The sequence below is a fragment of the Elgaria multicarinata genome, chromosome 1 (genome assembly GCF_023053635.1).
Source record: "Elgaria multicarinata webbii isolate HBS135686 ecotype San Diego chromosome 1, rElgMul1.1.pri, whole genome shotgun sequence".
NCBI lineage: Eukaryota > Metazoa > Chordata > Lepidosauria > Squamata > Anguidae > Elgaria > Elgaria multicarinata.
In genome coordinates, this window is record NC_086171.1 from 44,494,446 (window position 1) to 44,521,399 (window position 26,954).

The 26,954-nt window shown below is 41.4% G+C and overlaps 1 protein-coding gene across 1 annotated transcript in view; it reads right to left on the bottom strand.

The window, feature by feature from the left end:
* The window catches only part of ZNF804B (zinc finger protein 804B), a 269,890-nt gene extending 247,807 nt beyond the window's left edge, over positions 1-22,083 (bottom strand). The window contains exon 1 of the mRNA XM_063147559.1: positions 21,964-22,083. Within this exon, the coding sequence (XP_063003629.1) occupies positions 21,964-22,071 (108 nt within the window). The 5' untranslated portion in view covers positions 22,072-22,083. The remainder of the gene's footprint in view (positions 1-21,963) is intronic.
* Positions 22,084-26,954: the final 4,871 nt, after the last annotated feature.

A 26,954-nucleotide genomic window follows, 5' to 3' on the forward strand; every position in this document is an offset into this window, starting at 1 on the left:
CTAATTTTCTGGAAGTGGCAGAAAGTTTTCCTATTTATTTATCTATAAACAACAGGCTGCTGATTGCAACTTTGTCTGTGTTTTTCAGGGAGTTGTTTAGTAAAACAACTTTGCTACAAAGTTTTTGTGAACCGCCCAGAGAGCTTCGGCTATTGGGCAGTATAAAAATGTAATAAATAAATTAATAAATAGTAAAAGAAAAATTGGAAAAAATTCTGCCACCTTGTCTTATAACAGCAAGCCCTCCAGAAAATTAGTAGATTTGGCTATTCACAGCCCCAAGTTGCTGGAAATGGAGGGGGATTCAAAAGGGATTTGTGTGAATCCATTGTGGATTTCTCCAACATCCCTACCTATAACAGAGTACAAATATCTCAAAAAAAACTTCATAGGGGGAACAGAGACCAATCCATGCAGGCTTTTTCTTTTTTGTGTTGCTCAGGGAATGGATCCATCACAGATGCTCCATGTATCATCTAGGCCATACACAGGAAAAGCACATTGATGATGATGATGATGATGATGATGATGATGACAACGATGACGATGATGACTAACAGCTCCAGGTTCCATAGGCAGTTGCAACTAAACTGTGCCTAATGTGGAATTTGGTAGCAAATTTGAGGTTTCTCCTGGACAGAATATATAGAGAAATGTCATTATAACCATTGATTCACAAGACACAATGGAGATATCAAACTGGTAGTCAAACTCACTCTTTGTATACGTGTTCATGTATGACCAAGGAAGGAAGAATTAAATATTCCATCCCACTTAACACTTTCCAATGAATCAACAGAAAGTGGTAGGAGGCTGTCTTCCTAATTCCCTGATGTTCCAATTCATGTTATTTTTTTGCATAGGGTACTGTTGAGTCCTCTTTTACAACTTATATTATAAAACTGTTTAATTAGATCTTGCTACATGCATCCTATCCTGAAAATAATTGAAGACCCTCCAATTATCTCACTATTCAGAAAGCAAGTTGTTTACCTTGATCCATAGTCTGAGTCCATTTGTTCAGCATATAACTATTCCTAGAATAAGTCATTTTCCAATATCAAAACTACAGAGAGGTCTCTAGGTAGCCCACCTTTAAGGTAGACCTGAGAATGTGCCAGGACTGAACTGCAGATTCAAGCTGTGTTTACTCATTAATATTTCCATGGCAAGTTCTCCAGCCGATTTCAGCAAAATATTGATTATTCGTAAGTATAATAAAAGCATCAATGAGTAAAATTATCAAAGTATGTATGAATAAACATAAACACATTAAACTTTACTGAAATTTGTGAATGTGATGAATACATGTATCATATGGATGTACTCATCTGCGAACAGGGATTAGCCATAGCTACTTTGTCATTATATGCTTATGAGCAAGCCCAACTTTACTGATACTTTAGGTTGAATCCTCAGGCTATACCAACTTACCCAGAAGTAAGACTTATTGAACTCAATGGGACTTACTTCAGCATAGACATGTATAAGTTTTACTGTAAGATTGCAATCTTATACAAACGAACCTGGGAGTAAGCTCCATTGAATACAATGGAACTTACTTTTGAGTAAAATGTATATGATTGCACTGTACATTCACTGCAATTAGGTCTCATTAATCTCAATGGGAATGAAGTGTAACTAACTTTGCTGCCCTATGCACACTTATCTGAGAATTCAATGGGGTTTCTGAGTAGGCATACAGTAGATGGTGCTTTTGTTATAGATCTAACCCATTATTTTATTGGCACAAACCCAGATTTAGGCTGCAATCCTGTATACACTTACCTAGGATTAAGTACCATTAAACACAACAGGGATACTTCTGAGTAACCACGTGTACTGTTACTGACACAATCCTTAGTCCCTTAGTTTCAGAATGATGTTCTTCTACATTCCCTAGGGCATCAGATTATAATTGGCCCCTAATGAGGAATGCTCTATCTTTGGCAAACCTATTTTTGAAAACTATTAATGCCTTTCTTACATGCCACTGCTAATCATCTTCAGGCTTATCTATAATATATTTTAAGTAAATAAGGGATGAATAGTAATCAGATACTTCACGCATGCCAGATGAGATGCTCTGAAAATAACTTGTGTCTTTGGCTGAACTTTTCCACGAAAGTAATTTGCAAAGGGCAATGTATATGTGCTATAAAATAAATTAAACCAAGAAGCAAAACATAAATCAGAACAAGTTTCTATAATTAGCATTAGACTAACGTAGTGTTATATTGTATTATTGATTGTGAGTAACCATTATTTTCAGAATGGATTTTTAACATTTCTGAGCTGGGGTTGGAGAAAAGTTTCTTTTTTAAAACAAAAAAATGTACTCAGATATAAGAAAATGTATTAAAATACTCAGAATATTCCTGTCACACAGCTTGAGATAATTAATTAGTATATGTGAAGAACTGGCACAAATTTCTTACTAACTTTTAGAACAATGAGCATAAACTCCAATTTTCAACTTTCTTACTCTGGAGTACCCCCACTGACTTTAGTGAAACTATCTGAAGACCACTGCCAAAAGTGAGTAGAGCATGAAATTAATTTGGGATGTAAATTCTAGCTTTCAATTATCTTATTCGTAATTCATGTAGGCAGGCTGAAATGTTGAATTAATGTCTAGGATTTCTTACTCTAGCTTGAGCAGAACCTAACCAGAGATCACTATGTATGAGGACCTTAATTATGTGCTCCAAAATAACACACACTTTTTTTTTATGAGAGTCATAAGAAACTCACCCTCAGGTGCTTGCATATGTTAATTTTCTAGAATATTAGCATTTCATCTAAATAGAACAAGAAGAGCTGCTGTTGATGGTAAGCTAGGAGTTTCATATAACTCATGGCACAGAATGTAGACTGTGGGGGACATTTTTAAAAATAATTCCCACATCTGGCTCAAATGTGGGACAATCCCATACACCAGGGAAAGGCAAACTAGCACTCTGTGGATGTTTGGAGATACAACCCAACTTCCATAAGTTCCAGCCAGCATGGCCAATGGTCAGGTATTGTGGCAGTTGTGGTACAAAACTCCTGGAGGGCACCTGGTTGCCCAAATTACAATACACAACTGCTTAGAAGACCCACTCAGTTCAGTGGGGCCTACTCTGAGGTAAGTGTGCATGGGATTGATTGCATCTTTATTAAACATGCAATGAAGATCATTACATCTTTATTGGTTTTCTGTGTCCTATTTTTGTGAAGGACAGCTGTGCTACCAGAATATATACACAAAGGATAATTTCACAACTCCCATCTCCATTTACTACATTTTTGAACATATTCATTTTATATGCAATTTCTTTCAGTATTCTTTTCTATCTTCTTCTTTCAGCTCTTTTTTCAGTTGTTAGTCTACTTCAACAAATATTTATCATTTTTATTAATAATATTTATATACTTCCTTTCTGCAAATGTCACCAAAGTAATATACAACAACTGGAATAAAAGAAATACATAAAAAAGCAATAAACACATTAACAAACCAATGAAACAACACTAAATTTAAAGGCCCAAATCAAAGATATATGTCTTAATTCCACATATCTTTCTCCAGAAAAGTTTTTCCTTCCCCATCCAGGGTAAAAGCAAAGCCCAATCTACTCTATTGACAAGCAATTGTTTAAACAACTTTTCAAGATCCTGGGGTCACTGTCAAACACAACTCATTTATGCAGTTCATTCAAGGAACTGTTTTTCAGCAATGTCATTTCTAAGACCCTTCTAGCTGGGCAATTTTATGCAAATTGGATTCACTGTATTAGCATACTTAATTTGTATAATTGTTAACAAGAGAGTCACCTCTGCTCCTGCCATGTACAAGAGTCAGCAAGAGAAAGGGCAATTGAAGGACCTTTCAGCCAGCCTGTTTTTCATTGGCAGGGGGGAGAAATATGACTCATCAACCTGATTTGCTTCCCCCAAAATACAGACATCCCTGATTCTCTTTCTGTTTCAACATCCCAGAGCCTCCAAACCTTACCCCACTGCAAGATGGTTCTTTCTCTGGGCTGGGAGTGGTAGGCCCACTTCCCCATCTCTTAAGTCAGACACTTCTGCATTTTTTCTCAAAGGTCTCAGGCACAAGTCCCTCCTTTCCTGATGGGTGGGTAGCAAAAGTAGAAATCTGTTCACTATAACCAGTGGCTGGAGACAGAGGTGAAACGGGAAGTCAAAGTACCCCACCATTTGATATTGTTTATTCAGAAAAAGGTACCTTTCCTACACCAATTTGAATTAAGTCCTTTTGGTTTTTTGTGTAACGTCCTGGATCATAACCTGAGGAGATCCTTTATGCCAAGATATAACGCCTGTCTGCGTCTTCTTTGGAACCTAGATCCAAAGTATAACATTCTTAGACACATGTCCCCTCCGAATGATCTAAGCACATATACATGGCAATTACAGTGAAGCCAGAAGGACATCGTTCTAAGCAATATTGTAGTCAGCACAGCACAGTGCCAGGAAAGCAGCATCCTGGCCAAAGGCCAAGTCCACCATTACAGGTTTTCCAGAGCAAATAAATTATATTGCTTCATGGAAACTACCTGCGGAAAAGAGAACTCTGGAGAAAATCATCTGTGTATTTATGAGTGTGCAGACATGAACAGGTATTGGGGGGGCACAGAAACAAGCACACTGTCAGCCCCTGATCCATGGCAACAGCATTCCCAAGGTATCATCAACATCTCCTGAAATCCAAAAATGGCTTTGCTCCAGAAACTTCTTAGCAACATTTCCAATCATCTCCAAACTTTGAATGTTCATTTTGAGCTTTCCCTCACACACTCTTTGCCTTCATACAAAATTGTTCTTCATCCTGTACATGGACAGATCGTTACAAGTCACATTGTAAGCTGCCTTTTTAGACAAAGGGAAGCTAATGGTCCATCAATGACCAGGCAACAGGGAGGGTTGCATAAAAGGAACAATATATTATATTGACTTCATTCTTCGGAAAACTGTGGGGGGAAATGCTATAACATGTGCATGATGGGGAGAAGTCTACTGAATTGTCTAAGAATACTTTTCTATGGATTCTTGACCTATTTCCTAAATCTGCTGCAATGAAAAGAAACATGCAGGGCAGTGAAAAGTACACTATAATTTAAACATGCTCCTATACTTTGAAGATAACAGCTATATTCTCTTTGGTTATAAAGTTTGCTGTACCAATATCTTTCACTGTTCAGATATAAAATTTAATGTCAGACAATTTACCCCCCTTTTTCCCCCAAAAAATGAAAAAGAACATTCTGTACAACTCTATTTATTACACACGTACTTTTACAAAAAACAGAGATAACAAAGAGGAGCTGTTCCAGATAGATTGATTTGTCTTAATGGGCAGAGGGCGCTTATTTCTTTGTTGTTTCTAAGCAGCAAAATAGGTTTCTTTACTGTTCTTAGATCCTGTTGTCCAAAGGGGATTCACAGTCCAGCAACTCCACAAAGGTTGTTTTCTCAAGTGATGCTTTCTATATTACAGAGCCACCAAAGTGGCTGCATATTTAAGCCAGCTTGTGTGTGTTTCCCTACCATTCTACTATCATAGCACCTAAAGATTCAATCAATCATAAAATAAAGCAATATTTTCCATCAGGATAACAATAGCCGAGAGCTTCGGCTATTGGGCGGTATAAAAATGTAATAAATAAATAAATAAATAACATTTGGCATGGAGAATCCCCACAATGAGGGGTATCAGCTCCTGGGTATATAGAGCCTCGTGTGTCGCAGAGTGGTAAGCGGCAGTTACTGCAGCCGAAACTCTCCCCACGGCCTGAGTTTGATCCCAGCAGAAGCTGGTTCTCAGGCAGCTGGCTTGGGTCGACTCAGCCTTCCATCCTTCCGAGGTTGGTAAAATGAATACCCAGCTAGCTGGGGGAAAGGTAACCATGACGGGGGAAGGAAATGGCAAACCACTCCACTACAAAGTCTGCCAAGAAAACGTCAATGAAAGCAATGACTCAAGTGCTTGCACAAGAGGTTCCTTTCCTTTCCTGTGTGTATTTCCCTACCATTCTACTATCATAGCACCTAAAGATTCCATCAAGCATAAAATAAAGCAATGTTGCCCATCAGGATGACATTTGGCATGGAGAATCCCCACAATGAAGGGTATCAGCTGGCCAAATTTCTTAGAAAATGATCAAATGAAAATTGCTGTACTCTGACTTCAACTTCTGTGTTTTCCCCAACCTATAAAGGAAGAAGACTATTTCTGAAAGCCCAAGGGTATATTGAGAGTAATTTTCTTATTGTTCAGCTGATGGAATTGTATGGCTGGTCCAGACATGGTTGTATTCTATTTGTAATCTTTCTGGGGCCCATTCCCCACAACTATTCTTCCATCATGTTTTCTTGCCACAGAAAATCTGTCCCAGGAGGAAAAGATGGAATAACTGCCCAATGTCTTTTTATTGGTAGTTCTAGGAGCCATCCATATCAAAGCATCCTAAGTTGTAAGTGAGCATAGTACGTGAAACTGTTACCTGGTTTGCACATAACGTCAATCCCAAACCCTCAAAGGTTATTCGTTGTTTCACTTTTGTAGCCAGCAACATGCCACTTCTGTCTTAACTCTGCTCACTTTGCAGGGACACCCTCGGTGAGCGCTCGTGCCATCTGCCCTTTCTTTAGGCTACTGCTGGATGCATGCACCAGAGTGCACTTCTGATTTACAGCTAACATTTTCCCTCATTGACATCAGATGCACTTCTCGGATTCAGCCTGAACAGAATATAGATAGGGAATTACTGTGGGCACAAATGCATTCTGTATGCTTTAGATGGTATTCCAATAAATAAATACATCAGTAAAAAAAAACCCAAAAAACCTCACAATCTGAGATCAGTTAGAGTTGATTAATGTATGCAGTCTTTCATACCATGCTTACACTGACTGCAACTTTTCATCTTAATCCAGCTTGCCCATTATGACTATGTATAAGTATGAAACTGGGACAGAATTCTGAAGAAAATGTTTACGTCATATCCATTATGCATATATATTTTAAAATAACCGAAAGTCAAAATGTTATCAGTTTATTTCTGTAAAATAGGAATAGTTATCTTGATAGTAGATTCAACAATAAAGCCTGTTCTCAGATGTGTGGACGTGCATATCTTGTTACTCTTCTTCAGTGACCCAGTGAGTCTTAAAATGTGGACCAGTTGAACCATGTGAGTATGACAAACAGAGAAAAAACACTGATAAACAATGACGTAACACTCAATGACTTAACATTGGACTTAATACTCCAATGCAGCTGTTCTGAATACAGACCAGTGCACAGGGCTGCCCATTCAGCGATCATCATTGTTAGGAGTAAAGTGGCTGCAGCAACCTTAGGACACTTTAAAAAGTGATGCCTGTAGTCTAGAAAACATTGTTTCTGAACGCAGTTAATGCAGTACAGAAAACAGAAATTTGCCGTTTTGAAATCGGAATGTGAATTCTGGTCAACGTGGCACTTTTCATTTATTCATTTTACAGATAAGAGAGAGTTCAAATGCTAGCTTTAAAATCCCTTGTGGAAATATCATTATAGCAACACTGTCACTTCTTCTGGATTGCTGGGCTGCAATTGCGTAAGAAAAAGGAAACAACTCCTCTGCTTTCTATTGCTTCTGAGTAGCCAGAGACTGGTCTAAACAACAGCACTTGTAGAAAGAGTACTAAAATACATGGAGGGAGCAATTCTATGGCCCTAGACAGTGTATATTTTGGATTCCTGTATCCAGGTCGGTTGCAGTGCTCTGACCTCTCCCCCAGGAATCCAAGAATCTCTTCCCCCTCACAGCCGGCGTGGAAAGAACCAGCTGGCTGCCTTTCCAAGGTCAAAAAAGCAAACTCAGAAAGAAAGTAAAGGGTGCATTTCCCTGGGCCGGGGGTGGGGGACTGGAGAGGCCGGCTTGCATGACATCTTGAGGTCTCCCCAGCCTCCTTCTCTCCCTCCATGATGCCTCAGCTAGATGGGCAAAAGAACTCTGCTGAAATGCAGAGTGGGAGGCACAGCGGAAGCACAGATCGCCTCCTGGTCTGCACCGGAAACTCGTAAACCTCTGAATATCAAGGGAGTATCACATAAGATTGCACCCTTAGACTTACCTGGGATTAAGTGAATGGGATTTACCTTTGAATAGACATGTATAAAGATTGTACTGTTAGGCTGTATACACATCTGTCTGGGAGCCACAGGGAAATCATAGGACATTGCCTTATAATGAGTTGGACCATCAGTCCTGGTAACTTAATATTGTCTACACCAGTCCTCCCCAACCCAGTGCCGTCCATTCATATAAATAGTATAGATTTCAAAGATCAATTTGCAATATTTGGAACAGAGCAGTATTTTCATGCAAATATAACAGAATATTGTGAAGAAAAAGTGATATTTTATATATACTAGGGACAATAGTGATGCTTTATGATGTCATATCCCCACACCTCTCCATGGGAACCAGAAGAGATGGAAGATTAAGCTTAATAAACATCCTTAAAAGCATTATTTGTTAAAAAAAAAAAAACAGGAAGAAAGGTTGAAGTCTTTTCAAAGAAACTAAATGAATGTAACAACAACAACAACAACAACAACGACAAATCTTTACACATTAAAAAGCTTTCACTTATTTGTCATTTTGTTAAGAAACTTTTACAGGACATTAATCTCAGCGATAATGCAGTCTCAGCAGAAGATATGCCATCAAGCACAGTTCATGGGAACAGACTAATTCCAAAATGGAACTACTCATTTTAATAGTTCTACACATTGCTTTAATTTTTGTAAGGCAAGTTTGGATTTCATTTATTTAATCATTGAATATTGCAAGTCACTGTTGCTTCTGTCTTTTCCCTTGTTTTGTAATGCCACAAAAACAAGTTTGCTCACCCTTCACAGCCAACGGACCTAGTATTCCAACAAAGTCTGTTCAGTGTTGAAACTCCAGTTGAAGCCCCTGCCATGAAGGACCATCTAAGGTCCTCCTCCAGGTGCCTCCTTCAAGGGAGGCTTGGAAGGTCTCAGCTGGGACGCCCCATCTCCCTGACAAGGCCCGCCTGGTGCCAACATTGTTATCATTTCAGCATTGGGTTAAGAACATCCTCTTTTCTCAGGCATTTGGCAGCATTTGATGAGTTTTTAATCAGATCATATACATGAAACCACTGGGACAGGTTGTCCGGACTTTTGGGATGTGGTGCCACCAGTACTCTGATGACACCCAACTCTATTTCTCCTTCCCACCTGATTCCAAGGAAGCTGTTTCAGTACTAAACCGGTGTCTGTTGGCAGTAATGGGCTGGATGTGGGAAAACACATTGAAGCCTAATCCAGACAAGTCAGAGGTGCTCCTGGTCAGTCAAAAGGCAGATCAGGGAAAAGGGATTCAGCTTGTGCTGGAGGAGGTTACACTCCAGATGAAGACACAGGTTTGCAGCTTGGGTGTACTCCTAGATTCAGCCCTGAGCCTGGATGCCCAGGTTTCAGCAGTGGTCAGGAGTGCATTTGCATAGTTAAAGCTTGTGAACTAGCTGTGCCCATTCCTAGAGATGTCTGACCCGGCCACGGTGACACATGCCTTAGTTACATCCTGTTTGGATTACTGTAATGCACTCTACTTGGGGATGCCTTTGAAGAGTGTTCAGAAACTTCAGCTGGTTCAAAGAGCTACAGTGAGATTGTTGACCGGGGCTATTTACAGGGAGCATACAACTTTCCTGTTAAAACAGCTTCACTGGCTTCCGGTCTGTTTCCGGTCAAAATTCAAACTGCTGGTTATGACTTATAAAGCCCTATATGGCTCAGGTCCAAGACCGTATTCTCCCTTATGAGCCTGCCCATCCCCTGAGATCTGTTTAATTATATTTTTATTTTTTGTATATCTCTATCTGTTTTTAACGGTACATGTTTTAATTTGTAAAGCTGCCTTGAGTCCCAGTATTGCGGAAAAGGTTGGTTGTAAATAAATATAATAATAGTAACAACAACAACGGATCTTTCTTACTGGTAGTTTAAAAACTGATATGTGTCTATATATGTTGCCTGCTTATATGTACATTTATTTATTACTTTTCTATATCAGCCAATAGCCAAAGCTCTCCAGGCAGTTCACAAAATGAGTTTTTATACATTGTATAAAAACTCATTTTGTGAACTCATTTTATGGAGTATCCCGAGAAAAGGGAAGTCACTCTTCAACAAGGAAATGACTTTCACAGGCAGTAGAGTACTAACCAGTGAGTCTGAACTCACTCTCTCCACCTGACATGTATCCCAGCAAAATAGATGGTACAAACAAATTTGTGGTTTCTTCTCTCTTGGTTGCTTGCATATCTCATAGTCAGTTCCATTCATCATCATTCCATTCTTTCAAGTTTCCTTTGTAGCCATTTGCACTGCTGAAGAAGCAACCTGCTTTTCAGTTTAAGTTATAGAATCTACACTGAAGAGCAAGTTAACCTAAACATGAGTAAGATTTATCTAGCACAGTGGCTCTTAAGTTTTGTTGTATTGTAGAACACAGCATTTTCTTACCTTTTAGTTGTCACTTGGAGGATGCTTTAAAAGCCTCTTGCTCAAATGCTTCAACTTTAGAATTTGATTACATCCATCTAGTTCTGTTCGACATCATCCCATTCTTTGTGGAGTATGCAATGCAGCTACTTGCATTACTAAAAAGGCAAGCTGTTTGCAGTTTAATTCTGCAATCCTATGTCCACTTACTTGGGGAATAGCCCCATTGAACACAGTGACACTCATAGATAGAGCTGCAAGTTATTTTATTAATAATGAAAAACAGCTTGCCTCTTCAGCATGAAGTGGAAACTCCAATGAAATCTCTGAGTCATCAATATTTCCTTATTTTAATGATTAGCTAAAACAGTGATCTCACTTATTAAATTCATGCATTCTTGGGGCTATAGTGGTGGAATCAGATATAAACCCTTTCACAGAAGAAATATCTGTCAAAAGATATATTTAAAGCTATTATAACATACACAAAGTTCTGTATCCCGTTAGAATCCTAGGACATCCTAAATCTCATGGATCCTTTATCAGACATTTCAGTAAGGAAATCACCATGCCCCTCAGTGAAGCAAAGGCATCTTTGACATAGAATACATTGTATAATTAATGCACTCACTAACCATTTGGGAGAAAAGAGTGGCAATTACTATATTCTATTGTAATTTTGAGGAAAACCTTATGAAAGAATATCCATTCCACCTTGGATATGAATTACCCATTTAACTTTTTTGTACCTGCAGAAATGTAAAGTAATTTTTAATAAATGTAACTAAAATTGACTTCATTTTATGTCTCAGCTGAAAAGCCTCAAGCAGCCCAGCAGCGCTGGATCAAAAACAGCTGAGAAGAAAGAGAGCCATCTGCTGAGTCATCAGCACCACTGCAAGACCCAAATCAAGTCCAACTTTACTTTTGTAAAGATATTCGTAAGCCTGGTAAGTTACTGACGGGGATAGTTTTGTAGCAGGCAAGCATTATATGTATCCATCACAGGTAAAAGAAAAAGCTGCTGGCAGACCAGGCAACCCAGCGATCAATATGATATATTCATGGCCATAAGTATTCCTCACAGAGTTTTACAAATCCCTAGTAAATGCTAGACTTTTTACATATGGGTCATATTTCATTTAGCAAGGAGATACCTTGGATCCTCAAAGAGCATTTGTTATTCCCTGAAAAATTGGAAGGACAAAGTGAAGCATATGAAATGTACCTCTTGAACAAAACATTTCTCTCTCTCAGGATTCCACAGCCTTTGACTCCATTCTTTTAACTCAGCATTTCTCATCACCTGCCTTCAATCATCAGCTCAACAGCCTTATACCACCAGGCCTGAAGTTAGCTACTAAGTCCTCCAAAAGACTAACCATTTTGTTCAAGCAAGCGATGTACCGAACCCCTCATCTGAGCCAGCAATTCCCAAACAGTGTGCTAGGATTGTCCATAGCTCAGTTCTTGTGAAATGTCCCATTTGTAACAACCATGATCTTCTGTCAATGAGTTCTTGAGAGAAGCCACTGTCAGGGATTCCGTGACAGGCAAGACTGTGCTATCAAGAACACAGTATTGGACCATATTACACCTGCACTGGTTGTCAATTGCTTCCTAGGCTCAATTCAAGGTGATGGTTTTAACCTCTAAAGCCCTAAACAGCTTAGGTCCTGGCTATCTAAGGGAGCACCTGTCTCATTATGAACATGCTCAGGTATTGAGATCTGCAGGAGAGTCCCTCATAAGGGCACTATTATCTGCAGAGGCCCATCTGTTGGGCATGCATGAAAGGGCTTTCCCCTGGGTTGCTACCAAACTGTAGAACACACTTTCTCAAAACTACAATTGGCTCCACTCTCTTGGCGTTTAGACAGGGTCTTTTTAATCTAGCCATCTAAATATATCACATAGAAGGATGATGAAGCAAATTTGTTCTCCATTGCTTCAGAGGGTAGGACCCAAACTCAACAGATTCAAATAATAATAAAGGGTATTTCAAGTAAGCATTAGGAAGAACTTCCTGAGAGTACAAGCTGTTCAAGAGTGGAACAGACTAGATTGCCTGAGAAGGTGGTGGACTTTTTAGACGTTTTTAAGCAGAAGCTCGGTGACCACCTAAACAGGATGCTTTAGCAATGGGTTTCCTACATCCACAGGGGTTGGGCCTTTGAGACCCCTTCCAACTGTGACTCTAGGGTATTGAGACAAACATAACCCCAGAAGCACCCAATAAATGAAGGAGGTACCTGCTGAACCTCTGCATGACTCACTTGCCTCCTTTCAGTACTGCCCTGACCTTGCACCAGGTGTGACTGCATTAATAAATCACTAATGCAGAGATGCTTGTTGAATATTTGCTCTTGGTTTGCTTCCGTCCATTCAGGATCTAGGATCAGAAAAGGAATTTGCATACAAATGCAAGGATTGGGCTCCTCTGGGAATTTTATTCTATCACACTCTGAAAGTAAACATTTTTAGATGAAAAAACATGAAAGGTGCCTCAAAATTTTAATTCAGGAGAAAATGGTGGTTTGAACTGCTGTCTTGCCCAAGAGGCTGTGCAAATGAACTGGGATGTGGTGTCCCTGCGTGAGCGAATTGCAAGTGTGTACTATCATGCTTGAATTCATGATAATATCTCCTTTCAGGAACTCACTGGCAGAAATTCATGGACATTTCAAATGGAACTGTTTGCTAGCCTAAACTTTTATTTTGTTTATTTGAAGGGATAATCTTCTTGCCAAATGTTGTTTATGGGGCAGGGAGGAGGTCCTCATAAAAGTAGAATCTGTATTATATTTTTATTTATTCATTTATTACGTTTTTATACCGCCCAGTAGCCAAAGCTCTCTGGGCGGTTCACAAAAATTAAAACCATAATAAAACAACCAACAGGTTAAAAGCACAATTACAAAATACAGTATAAAAAGCACAACCAGGATAAAACCACGCAGCAAAATTGATATAAGATTAAAATACAGAGTTAGAACAGTAAAATTTAAATTTAAGTTAAAATTAAGTGTTAAAATACTGAGAGAATAAAAAGGTCTTCAGCTGGCGACGAAAGGAATACAGTGTAGGTGCCAGGCGGACCTCTCTGGGGAGCTCGTTCCACAACCGGGGTGCCACAGCGGAGAAAGCCCTCCTTCTAGTAACTGTAACTGGCTCATCTTCCTCTAAGCCTGTTTCAAGCGCTCACTCATGTGCAATGAACGCTAGAGACCATTGGTGGTATCATATGAACACTGGAAGCTCACTTACACTGAGTCAGACCATGGATCCATATAGTCCAGTATTGTCGACTGGCAGTAGCTCTACATGTTTCAAGCGAGAGTTTTTCCTGCCCCACCTGGAAATGCCGTGGATCAAACCTGGGACCTTCTGCATGCAAAGCATGTGCTCTACTACTGAGCTATGGCCCCTCTCCTAAGATTGTGAAACCTACTATCAGAGTCATAGGCTCCACAGTACATGCAAGGCACTCTACACACATTATAATGAACAGCCGTGGGTTGGAGCCTGCTGTCACAATACTGTTGCCCCTGTACATGAATGAATGCCTGAAACATTAAAAACATGAGAAGATCCATACTTGATCAGACCAAGGTTCCATCTAGTCCAGCATTCCGTTCACACAGCAGTCAACCAGCTATCTATGGGAAGCCCACAAGTAAGCCACGAGTGCAATAGCATCCTCCCACGCATGTTCCCCAGCAACTGATATAAAAACACAACTGCCTCTGATACAGGTGGTAGTATATAGCCATCAACTTCACCCATACCAGTCCATCGATGACTGAAATCATCATCCTGTGGCACCTTATCTTTGCTCTCCCCAAGGACGGTCTACATCTATATTAACGCTATTTTAGCACCAAGCAAATACCTTCTTATTATTTCCCCAGGCTTTTAAGACACTGTAGTTGTATTTGAACATAATGATTTGGGAAAAATTATTGTTATAACAAGCCTCAGTGAGCTTTGGGCTCATCCACTCCCGCTTCCCTTCTCTTCCTCTGGCATGGCCACAAGGAAATTGGAAGCTTTACATTTTCTTTGGAGTAACTGCAGCTTAGAGCTACAGAAACCTAAAGTCATAGACTTACAAGGAGGTCATCTAGAGTTAGGAGGTCATTTAGTCCAAATCCTGCTCATTACAGGAGTTGCAATACAGAATGGAGCTACAGCATTCCTGACAGATGGCTGTCCAATATCTAAATACTTCCAGTGATGGAGAACCCACCACCTCCCAAGGGAGTCTTACCATTAGGAAGTTCCTCCTAATGCTTAGCTGCAATCCACATCACTGAATTTCCACCAATTGATTATGTCCAAACCCAGACAAAATCCAGCTAGTCTGAACTGTGATTAGTTGAAAAAAGCCAACTTCAAACCTTATTTAGGAAGCTGGCTTGTTTCAACAATCCTATTAGTTCTGTAAATTACAATTTAGGTTCAGGATTATCCAGTTAATTGAAATCAGAAGCAGTAGCTCCAGATCTTCTCACAGTCATGGCAAGACCCTACCCTGTACCTGTTTGCATTCTCTTCCCCTCCTTATTGTTTTACTATGATTTTATTAGATTGTAAGCCTATGCGGCAGGGTCTTGCTATTTACTGTTTTACTCTGTACAGCACCATGTACATTGATGGTGCTATATAAATAAATAATAATAAAATAATAATAATAATAATAATAAGTGGATGGGGGGAGGGCTCAAACCTGAAGCTTGCCTACGCTTTTTGTCTTAATAATAATCTATTGTTTATTGTCATATCTGAATGCAGTCTGTGTAATTATTTAGTCAGCTGTGCTTTATTTATTATGCTTAACTCTCCAGTTTCACTTATTTTCTGTAGGCGCACTCCCAGGACATGATCTGAAAGCCCATGATACAGCCACTGACTGAAGCTAAACAAGTTTGTGACTAGTCAGTGCCTGGATAAGAAGCATTGTAGAAGCTTTGAATTCCATGATGGAATAAAGGTGAAATATAAAGGTACTAAATGAATGAATGTGTGGGTACAAATTTAATTAATACACTAAACATAAATAAAATTGAAGTGTTCTAGTAATTGCACGTACTACCTTTGTGCAATATCTTTGTGCTTACCTCTCTCTTGCATGAATTCCCCCACTTTTTTCTAGGTCACCTGCTAAATCATGCTGTGTGGGATGTTACTAAAAAGGTGCAGATTTTGTCCCCTATGACAATACATGAACCCAGAAGTATGTTCATGTAAATACTTCCCATTGTCCCAAAGACAATGGGCTGGATCCAGACTTAGATCAGACCCATTGAAATCAATGGGATAAGTAAATCATGACTAATTTAAGTTCCATTGATTTCAATTATCTACTCCAGGGGTAGGCAATGTGCTGCCCATGGACACCAATGCGCTTCCAAAGTGCCCTGCCCCTTCCATTTTATTTTTATTTAAAAAAAATTAACACATTTTCTTACTGGCAGATGGGATTACTATAACATAAGTTTCTGTTTTTGCTGAAAACTGTGGTTTCAAAGTGGTTGTTTATTGTGTTGGGGCTCAAACCCCCACCTCTGCCATGTACTTGTCATTTGAACAGATTACTTATCCTTTGCCAAACCTCCAGTGGTGGTGCCCGGAACAGTTTATTTCATTGACAAATGTGCCCATGGCCCCAAAAGTTTGCCTACCCATGGCATACTCTAAGGATAACTAAGTCTAGATACAACCTCAAGAATATGTGAAGTACACACACAAACACACACACACACACACACACACACACACACACCTCTTTATCTCTTTCTGTAAACAACTATGGAAACCATTTGAATTGAAAGCATTATATTATAGTATATACACACATTGAAAGCATTATATTATAGTATATAAGCACATTGACATAAAGATGAAGTGACACACAAATATCAAGTTGGATAAATCTATGTTCATACACCCATGAAATTTCATAAAGGTATTTAAAATATTCACTACTGTTCTCATATCTGAAAGCATAGCCATAAGCCTGCTGGCATTTCATGGTCTGTTAATATAGAACATTTTAAATATAGAAAGGTACACATTATACATTAAAGACTACACAGAGTCATGCATGAGGTAGCCTGTACTGTATAAATGTAGGATTCTTTAGGTGCAAACCTATACATACTTACCTAGGTGTAAAATGTGTTGGAAACATAAGAAGTGCCCTGATGCTGGATCAGACCAAGGGTCCATCTAGTCCAGCACTCTGTTCACACAGTGGCCAACCAGCTGTCAACCAAGGACCAACAAAGCAGGACATGGTGCAACAGCACCCTCTTCCCCATGTTCCTCAGCAACTGGTGCACACAGGCTTATTGCCTCGAATACTGGAGGTAGCACACAACCATCCGGGCTAGTAGCCATTCATAGCCTTCACCTCCCAGAATTTATCCAACCCCTTTTTAAAGCCATCCAAATTGGTGGCCATCACTACATGTGATAGTGAATTCCATAATTTAACTATGTACTGTGTGAAGAAGTATGTCCTTTTATTTGTCCTGGATCTCCCACCAATCAGCTTCATGGGACGACCCCAGGTTCTAGTATTTTGAGAGAGGGAGAAAAATGTCTCCCTATCCACATTCTCCATACCATGCATAATTCTGTAAACCTCTATCATGTCTCCCCTTAGCCTCCTTTTTTCCAAGATAAATAATCCCAATTGATGTAACCTTCCCTCATAGGGGAGATGCTCCAGCCCCTTAATCATTTTAGTTGCCCTTTTCTGCACTTTCCCCAGCACTATATCCTTTTTTTAGGTGTGGTGACCGGAACTGTACACAGTATTCTAAGTGTGCTCGCACCATAGATTTGTATAAGGGCAGTATGATACTGGCCGTTTTATTCTCAATTCCTTTTCTTATAATGCCTAACATGGAGTTTGCCTTCTTTACAGCGGTCACACACTGGGTGGACATTTTCATAGAGTTGTCCACCACAATCCCAAGATCTCTTTCTTGTTTGGTCACCATTAGGTTATACTTGAAGTTGGGTTTTTTTGCCCCAACGTGCATCACCTTACACTTGCTTACATTGAACCGCATCTGCCATTTGGATGCCCACTTTCCCAGCTTGAAGAGATCCCTTTGAAGCACTTCACAATCCCTTTGTGTTTTAACAACCTTAAATAATTTGGTGCCGTCAACAAACTTGGGCACTTCACTGCTCACTCCTAATTCCAGATCATTTATGAACAAGTTGAAAAAAAATTGGTCCCAATACCGATCCCTGTGGGACCCCACTATTTACTTCCCTCCATCGGGAGAATTGACAATTTATTCCTACTCTCTGCTTTCTGTTCTTTAACCAGTTACTGTTCCATAAGAAGACATCTCCTCTTATTCCATGACTACTAAGTTTATTCAGGAGTCTTTGGTGGGGGACAATGAGACATATTTTGTATGGATATATGTAGGATTGCACTACTAATGGTTCAAACACTAGAACAGAATATTTATGTAAGTTCAAGGACCTTTCCAAAGTGTTTCATAATACTGCAAAGATAAAGCACATACACACTATAGTTGGAGGCACACTTTCAGATCAATTTGACATTTTAAAATTTCTTGACTTTTGCATGCAAGCCATCACCACAGGGATTTTTCTATAATCCAAAACCCTGAATAGCTTTCAAACATCTTTAAAATCAGCTTTCACTTCTCAAAAATGAGAGAGACAGGAATTTCCACAAAAGTTATTCGAGATGAAATATCAAGAAGAGCAAAAAGTTAGTCTTAAACTGTTTTCCTGGACATTACCAATGCAGTGCATAGCTTTCAAAGCTGGAAACAGAGGTCCATGTGCCCATTATCACTGCAGAGGGGAGGCAGTATTGACATTGCAATTCTACATCTATGTGTCCAGAAGCTCAATGAGACTTACTGCCAGGTTTGCCATCTCAGCGTTTAGGGCCTGGTCCTTTGATTGGCTTTTTAAGGACCTGAAGTCCAAACTACATTAAATTTGTGTAAGCATCTAATATGCATGTTTATTATTCTTTAAAAGCTGCAGGGAACGGGGCTACCAGGATCAGGACCTCAGACTGCAAGGAGGTTTTTTTAAATGCTCAACCCACATTTTGCAATCCTACCAAAAATCTTTCCCAAATCTTTTATTAGTTCTTAAATGGGAGTTCCCAGTAGCATCAACTGCCTAGATCAAGGGGATGAAATATGAGGCCCTCCATGTATTTTGGACTATGGCTCCCATCAACTCCAGCCAGCATGGACAGTGGTCAGGGATTATGGGAGTTGTAGTGTAAAACATCTCTGAGAGACACCATGTTGCCCACTCCTCACCTAGAGGATTTTGAAAACAGAGCCGCAAATGTGAAGCTTTTTTTCCAGAGATAAATTTCCCAAGTTTGTTTTTAATGTTATAAAGTTTTGTCAATGTTCAGGATTGTAGAAGTACGACACAACTAAGCCTAAGCAATGTTTAACAGAAATAATCACATATTCTTCCCCAGTTCACCTCTGCCTTTATTTCCTTCCCCTTCATCTGTTGTTTCCCTTACGTCTACTTTGAGATTGTAGGTCCTTGGGGAAGGGACCTGCCAAACCTGTTCATTGTAAAGCACCATCTATAGATGGTGATCCTATGGTTTTTAGTTTAAGTATGGTTAACTGCTCCACATTCTCAGTTGTGGAAGGCTACAAATCCAAATAAATATATGTGACAATTAAATGCAAAGTATGTCCTTTCTTACTGTCTTGGCGAATACACATTGAGTATTTTATTTGTAGATACACATTTCAGCTGCTCTACCAAAGCAATGCTTATACTAGAATCTTATATTCATATTTTAACAAGTTTTATTAATTTTGTAGGCCACCTTGAGCATGTTCTTTTGTCCTACAGGTGGTATATAAACACAAATAAATAAATGCTTATGAAGTTGCATTCTCTGGGATGCCTCCAAGTAGTTTTCAGAGGAGAAAGATAGTAAAGTGAATGTCCAAATTGGGATTGTTCTTAAAAGAGAATGCAGTGGAACTGAGAAAGCAGTGGAGGCTGGTGGCTCTGATTTCCATGGTGCTGTGAATCCATTCTGAGTTTCAGTCAGAACCACCCAGAACTCAATAGAAGCTAGCCAAGGTTCAGCACTGGCCTTTGCTGGAATAAAGCAAATGCATAGGTACATGGTAAATGATCATTGCCCTGTTGTGTTCATATTTTCCAGTTATTGATATTAAAGGAGGCTTCACTGATGCATAATGCCACAATCATGACTGCCTGAGTAGCTGCCACAGTTTGCAATTAGGTAGTTAACCAATGGTAGAGTAAAAACACATGCATCATGTTTCAGAGTGTTCTTGGCAAAATGTATCTCTACTATTCAAGTGGATTCTCATAGCCTCCTACATTCATTGCATTCATTCCCCATGGCATTTCTTTGACATTACACTCCTGTAAGTAGCTCCTTGTAATTCCAACAGTTTCCCATCACACCTTCTCTGTAGCTCACAAAGCTATCTTCACAGTATTTCTTATTATTTCATCAACTTTGCTTTCCCACCATTTCTCCCATTCTCCTCTATATACTTTCTCATTCTAATTATGCCCATGTTAACTTTTCCAGCTATTGAATTCTATTCATTCTTGGGACCTCCTTTTCAGCATCACATATGCTCCCACTATCTATCCCTTGGACCACCTCTCTCCAATAGGTTCTAAATGGTGGGATGCATCTTAAAACTTGTAACTTACAACCCCAGACATCTCCTTCCTAGTACAACCTACTATAATTGTACAAAGATTGTGCTTATGTAGCACCATCCAGCTATCATTCTACTATTGTAAAATTTGTCAGGGTTGTCATCTGCATTTGTTATTCTGTAATGAACACTGTCATTCCACCTATGGGTTTTCTTATTTCTTAGTGTGTGTGTGTGTGTGTGTGTGTGGTGGGGTCTCTCTTTAAAGGGTCCACCTTATTCTACTTGAACATTCTAGTTCTGCTTTCTAGTCCTACTTTCTAGACTTTCTGCTTTGGACACAATTATTTCACTGTTGTTCTGGGCATTAAGATACAATTCTACGCACTCTAAGTTGGAAAGAAGAAGAAGATGAAGAAGAAGAAGAAGAAGAAGAAGAAGAAGAAGAAGAAGAAGAAGAAGAAGAAGAATGCCCCAGTGATCTCAATATGATTTACTTCTCCATAAACATGCATAGGATTGCACCGAAAAAATCACCTGGGCACACCTGCCATTGTACTGATACTCTAGGACCAAATCTAAGGTGATATGCACAAGCAACCATATTCTAACTTTTAAGAAAATGAAATAAGTTAAGGACTTTTTTAAAAAGAAAACACAAGGGTAGAGTACCAAGAAGAAAGAGATTTGGGTTAGAGTATAAGAAGGAAAAACCGTGAAAAACAATTAAGAAAGTGAAGTATTTATAGATATGTGGAAAACATTTCAAAGTGGACCCATGTTGCAATTAAAGTCAAATCCTCATTTTGAAAAAGTTGAAGGCAGATGCCCTGAAGTTCCCTCATTGTTGCTTTTGCTTCCCTGTGTCAATTTTTATAATCCATACCAGCCTTCCCTAACCTGATGCCCTCCAGAGGTTTTGGACCACAATTCCCAGCATTGCTGGCCAGGGCTCATGGGAGTTGCAGTCCAAAACCTCTGGAGGCACCAGGCTGGGGAAGGCTGATCTATACCATCTTCCTTTTAGCATTCTGCTAATTCCACTAAACCTCGTTGCCACCCCCTCTGGTCTCGTCTACATGCTCCTTCTCTGCTTCCCCTTCTTTGGCTGCCTTGCTGGCTTTCAGAGCATGCTATTCGTCTACCGTAATCCGATTTCATTCCTATCATTTCCCAGCGGTCGCTGCAGATGCTCCCCTTGCTTCCAATTGGCATTCAACTTCGTTCCTTATTTCAGTACGCCTCAGAGCTCTTCCCACTAACTTTCCGGGCCATACATCAAAGTCGCCATAAGTTTTCTGCATGCCACAAAGCACATCATCCACCAGGCCGGGACAGAGCCTCCGGGCGAACGAAAGCACCTTTTTACCCAAAGGAGTTTTTCTCCATCAAAGCCAACGGATTCGCTCCTAGACCCCGCGTCCCTTCCTCCCTCTAAAGCCTTAAGCATCAGCGCGGGTCCAGAACGGGGAGGGGGAAAACTTCGCCAAACACCCAAGAAGCTTTTTAAAATGCCAGGCTGGGCAACAAGAGCTAGCAAAAACGGGCAAATCGCGTGGAAAGATAGACGCCCCCCCTCCCCGCCCCGGCGCGCATTCTCCCCCGAGGCACAGATGCTCCGGACCCTTAGACAGCGGCATGCCCGTCCGTCTAACTATCGACCGATCTTATCTGTCTCGATATGTCGCCTCGTTTCCGTAAACCGAGCAGGCTGATTGAGCAGGCGTCAGTTACCGGGGAGGTAGAGCCGTTCTTGCAGAGCGGTCCCCTGAAGATCCCTTTAATGCCACGGTAGTGCCCGTTGCTGAGATGCCTGGAGCTGATCACCAGGTAGCACGCCATGCGGGTCCAGGCGGGCTGGAGAACGGGGCAGTGGGTCAGCCCGCAAGACACTGGCTCCTGAGGGGGGTGGGTGGGGCGGAAAGCCAGCGGGCTCCTCCACAGCAGCAGCCACGACAAGAGGCGCCGAGCGCTGCTCCTGCGCCCGCCGCCGGAGTAGAAGCCCCGAAGGAACAACCGCGACTACTTGCCCCCTCTTCCACCCACCCCCGGCCTTTCCCGTTGTCTCATCCAGCGCCCGGGTTGCTGCTGCCAGCAGCAGGGCGGACTGAAGAAAGTGGCGGCGGCGGCGACAGCCAGAGCGCATTGGAGGGAGCCGGGAAGCCAGTCCACATGCTGTTCCGCTGGCTAGCTCCGCCAAAGAACCGAGGGGGAAAGAGCGAGCGAGCGAGCGCGCAACTTGGCGGGATGGGAGGTACCGCAGCCGGCGCTTGTCTCTCCCCACCCCCAGCCCGCGCCCTCTCTTCACAGTGGCGTCCTAAGGAGGCACAAACATCCACAGGGGAGGGTCTCGGAAGCAGCGGCTCCCCATCGCTGTCCCTCGCGCCGGCTCGAGCAGCAGAGCGGGCGAGCGAGCGAGCGCTTCAAGAAGAGCCAGGCGATGTCAGTCCGTCCGTCCGTCAGCCAGGCAGGCGGCCGAGCCAGCGGCTCCCTTCGCGCCTCACCTTGGCGTGCGCGCGGGCTGGCGAGGGGAGAGAGGGGACGGGCGCGCGCCAGGCCGCCGAGAATTCCCAACCCCTCTCCCCCAATGGCCGCCCAATGGGAATTTGGAAATGGCGGGGAGGGGGGCAGCAGCAGGTGTAGGGCGCCAGCCCAGCTTCGCTCCTCCTCCTAGAGTGCCGAGGCGAGAACAGGCGGCGGCGGGCATTCGCCTCAGACCGAGAAAGTGTGGTGGGGGGGGGGGGCGAGAGACGTGGAGGGGACCCCTGGCCCTTCTCCCGAGCACCTCAGGGTCGCCACGGAAAGAGAGTCACATCCTGCGTCGCTCCATTCCCCAACCCTCTTCCGCTTGGAAATTGACCGTCCCCGAGCCCCTTGAGGCGGAATGCGCGCGCGGGGTGGGGGTTGTTTCAAAATCCTCCGCCCCCCTTCGCCGTAAAAAAGACCTCGCTGTCCTGAGCGGACGAGGAGGACTCTTCTTCCCCAGGCGCTCGCTCGCCTTTGCTTCCCTTTTCACGGGGCCGCCCTCGCCGTCCCATTAAAGCCCCCGCTGAACCCTCCCCTTGAATTAGCTTCTCCGCATCATCACGAGGGTTTGCCTCCTCGGCTTTCCCTTTAGCTCCAAGCCGGAGGCGGGAGCCGCAGGCGGCAGGAGAGGGAGAGCAAACGCTGCCTGGAACTTCCTACTCTCCCCTTTAGAAGGGTTTGGCTTTGCGTTGTTTAAAAACATACAGTTAACAAGCTCACACCAGGCAGTTAGAAGCTGGGCAGGTCGTTTAGCTCTGAATAAGCCAGGGATAAAATGAAATGAAATAATAATTTCTGCCATAGCTCAAACCTGTGGAACATACGTATTTGTTATTAAAATTTTATCCCACCTTTCCCCCAAGGAGTTCAAGGGGACCTGAGTAGTCCCTCCCCCCCCCACACACACTTTTAATCTCACTTTTAACCTGTGAGAGCTTTATCACACCAGCGTTATACTGTGCAATCACTGCAAATTGTGTGCAAAGGACTCCGAAGTTTTCCAGCTTATAATCTGCTTTTATTGTGAAGTACTCCCATGCATCCTGCTTTAATTGCGCTTCTTAACCAAAAGAAGTGCAATATTTTGCTACTAGTTTTCGAGCGTATCATTTGTTGTTTTCTGAGCAGCCACTGGAGTGCAGGAGCAGGATTTGAAGAAAAAATAAACAAATGCTTACATCTGCGTAAGCTTTAAAGATAAAGACATCAAAATTGGCACAGTAATAGATATTAAGGAGAGCTTTAAGCATCCGATTGGATCATCCATTGACTTTTTAATGATTTTTTTACATTTCCCCCTTAAACCCATTTCCTGATATGTAAAGGATCTAGCCACCCCGTAGCAACAACAATGGCAGCAGTTTAGCGCTGTAGGGGATAATTCGAGGGAAACAGGTACATGGGATGAAGCTCTGAGGTATGTTATTAGTTTATTTATTTATTTATTACATTTAGCCGAAGCTCTCTGGGCAGTTTACAAAAGTTAAAAAAGTAAACATTAAAAACAAATATACAAAGTTTAAAAACATAAAAAGCATAAAAACAACAGTATCCTTATAAAAGGATTAGCTTAGGCTGAGACTGGCCCAAAATCACCCGGTGAGTTTCATGGCCAAGTGGGACTTGAACCCAGCTCTCCTCCAGGCCCAGTCCAACACTCTAACCCAGTGGTCTTCAACTAGTGAGATCACTCCAGATGGGTTGCAGCGAAGCTGTTGCCGCCATGATGGGCATGGAGAAAATTGGGAACATGGGTCCCATGTTGCAGGTTGGGAGTCCGAGGTGGAACTCAGGTCTGAACCAGTTGCAGACCACTGCTCTAACTGCTCTAATACACTTGCTCTCAAATCTGAAGTTGGGCAGAGGGCTTTCTGCACTATGGTGACTTCACATATAGAATACCCTCAGAGATCTTCATCTGGTGCCAACCTTGATGTCTTTTTGCACTGAGCAAAGGTGCATGCATGTGAGTGGATGGGTGTGATTGTGTTATAGTCTTATTCCAGGCAAGGCTTTTGTCATGCCTCAAACACATGCCCTGCCTCAAACACAGAATTTTAATGTGGGGGGGGGGAGCCCAGATAACATCATCTTCCATTTGTAACCTTCCCATGTTTTCCCATCCCCACTTCCCTTCCATTAAGGATGGGAAGACAGAATAGCTGCACAATGACTTTTGATTAGTAGCACTGGGAGCACTCTGTCTAGAAGCATGCTTAGCTGTGTGTTTTTATAGCTTCTGCTGGATTTTACAGACTTTGCTGATATTTATGGATGCTGCTTCTGCTATGTTGTATTGCTCTTTTTACTGAGTTTTATTATATTCATTTTTATGACTTTAAATTGTATGCCATCTGGGGACTTTTATACTGAAGGGCAGTTGATAAATTCACTAAATGAAGAAATACATAAATAAGAATAGATGAACATATCTCTGAGAAGGTACAGAATGCATTTCTTTCATTTCTGAGTAAGTCAGATATTGGGGGAATATCCCTAAAGAGATGTTGCCACTCTGTTAAATGGATGACTGGATTGGCTTAATATGTTCCTTTAGAAAAAGCATCCAAATCAGAGATTAATATTCCTAGACAGATGAGGTAGATTTTGATGTCAGTCCCAAAACCTACTTTTCTACAAATAAAGCACAATTTCTGTCCCACACTCTTTGTTGACTGCAAGTCCAAGACCAACCACATGGGGAAGGGTAAAATGATCACTAGTTCTATGCATTTTTTAAAATAACAAAATAATTCCTGACATTACTTTTGTTCCAAGTATGGACCAGAAGTAGAAATGCACTAGATTCTATACTTGTAATGATCATCACATCCATATACACCTCTAAGAAGGTAGGTGCATGTGCATGTGGGGTAATTTACCAGCTAAATAACTGACATAGTTTTGCAAGCATGAAATGTTTCCAACATTAAGGCAGTTGAAAACAGGTTGCTATTTTTCTCCTCTGCAGGGTATACACACCATCAATCTCATTTAGCTTGATATGCAAACTCAGCTTCCTTTCTTCAATACACAAGCAATGTCTCTGCAGCCCTAGTGTAAATACTGCATATATTCAGCTAATTTGGTTAAAAACCCCACACAGTCTTAGCAATTAACTGGAGGCAACCCATTCTCCCAGATGTGTCTATATAATTATGAAACTACCACCATAAACAAAAATTGCACCAAAACACATCCTTCTTTAATAGACAGAATTAAGCTAGAGTGTGGGCGTACTCTTAGTCCCCTAGAATTCCAAATCCCAAAATATGTAAAAAGTAAGTTATGCAATTTATGCACCTTGGATTTAATTTTATACAAACCTTTCATTCTGATTGCAATCAGGGCCAAAAGATCCTCCCCAAAAAAACATCCCCCCCTCCATCCACCCACTGAAATTCCACTCCGTTACAGAGGAACTAAATTCAATGTAGATGAAAAGTTTTATGGAATTCTATGCGACCTGTTTTGGGTGAGACAGCAGCCCATCGTGGGTTAATTCACCCTCAAGGAGCTGCGGCATGTGCCAGCCAACATTACGAATGTGCCATCCCCAACAGGTGGTTTTCGTGTCATGTGTACCTGATGAGTGGGGATTATCTTAACCCTTGCATGAATCTACAACAAACCGTAGGTTATGCTAGGTTTCGCATGACAGGCCAACCCATGGACAGGGGTTACATATTCATAATGGTGGCTGACATGCCCCACAGCAACTCGAGGGTCAATGAACCCATGATGGGTTGTCAAATCGTGCCAACTGATGTTGCTAGTACCTCTACACTTAGCCTGTCCCCTTTTACTACTGGCTGCAATATCTGAGTTATGCAGAACTTAAAGCACATCTACACCAGTGCTCCCTCAACACATTCCATATTAGTTCATCCCCCTCATTGTCCCATATTAACTATTGCGCTTTTCCCATACATATGTGTACACCCTTCTAGGGATAGGTGAGAATTTAATTCAGTTCATTTTTAAAAAAAAGTGAGACAAAAAGAATTTGGGATTTAAAAAATTCAAATGTGAAAAGTGAAACTGGCATTCATCCATGATGACAAAGGGCTTTGAGGGCTTAGCTCTTAAACATTTCTGTTTGGGAGTGCTTCTAGAGAAAGCTTTTATTGCACCTTTTTATTTGTGGGTGCTTCCAGACAATGCTTTTGTGTAAATGTGCCTCACTCATGTAATGTTTC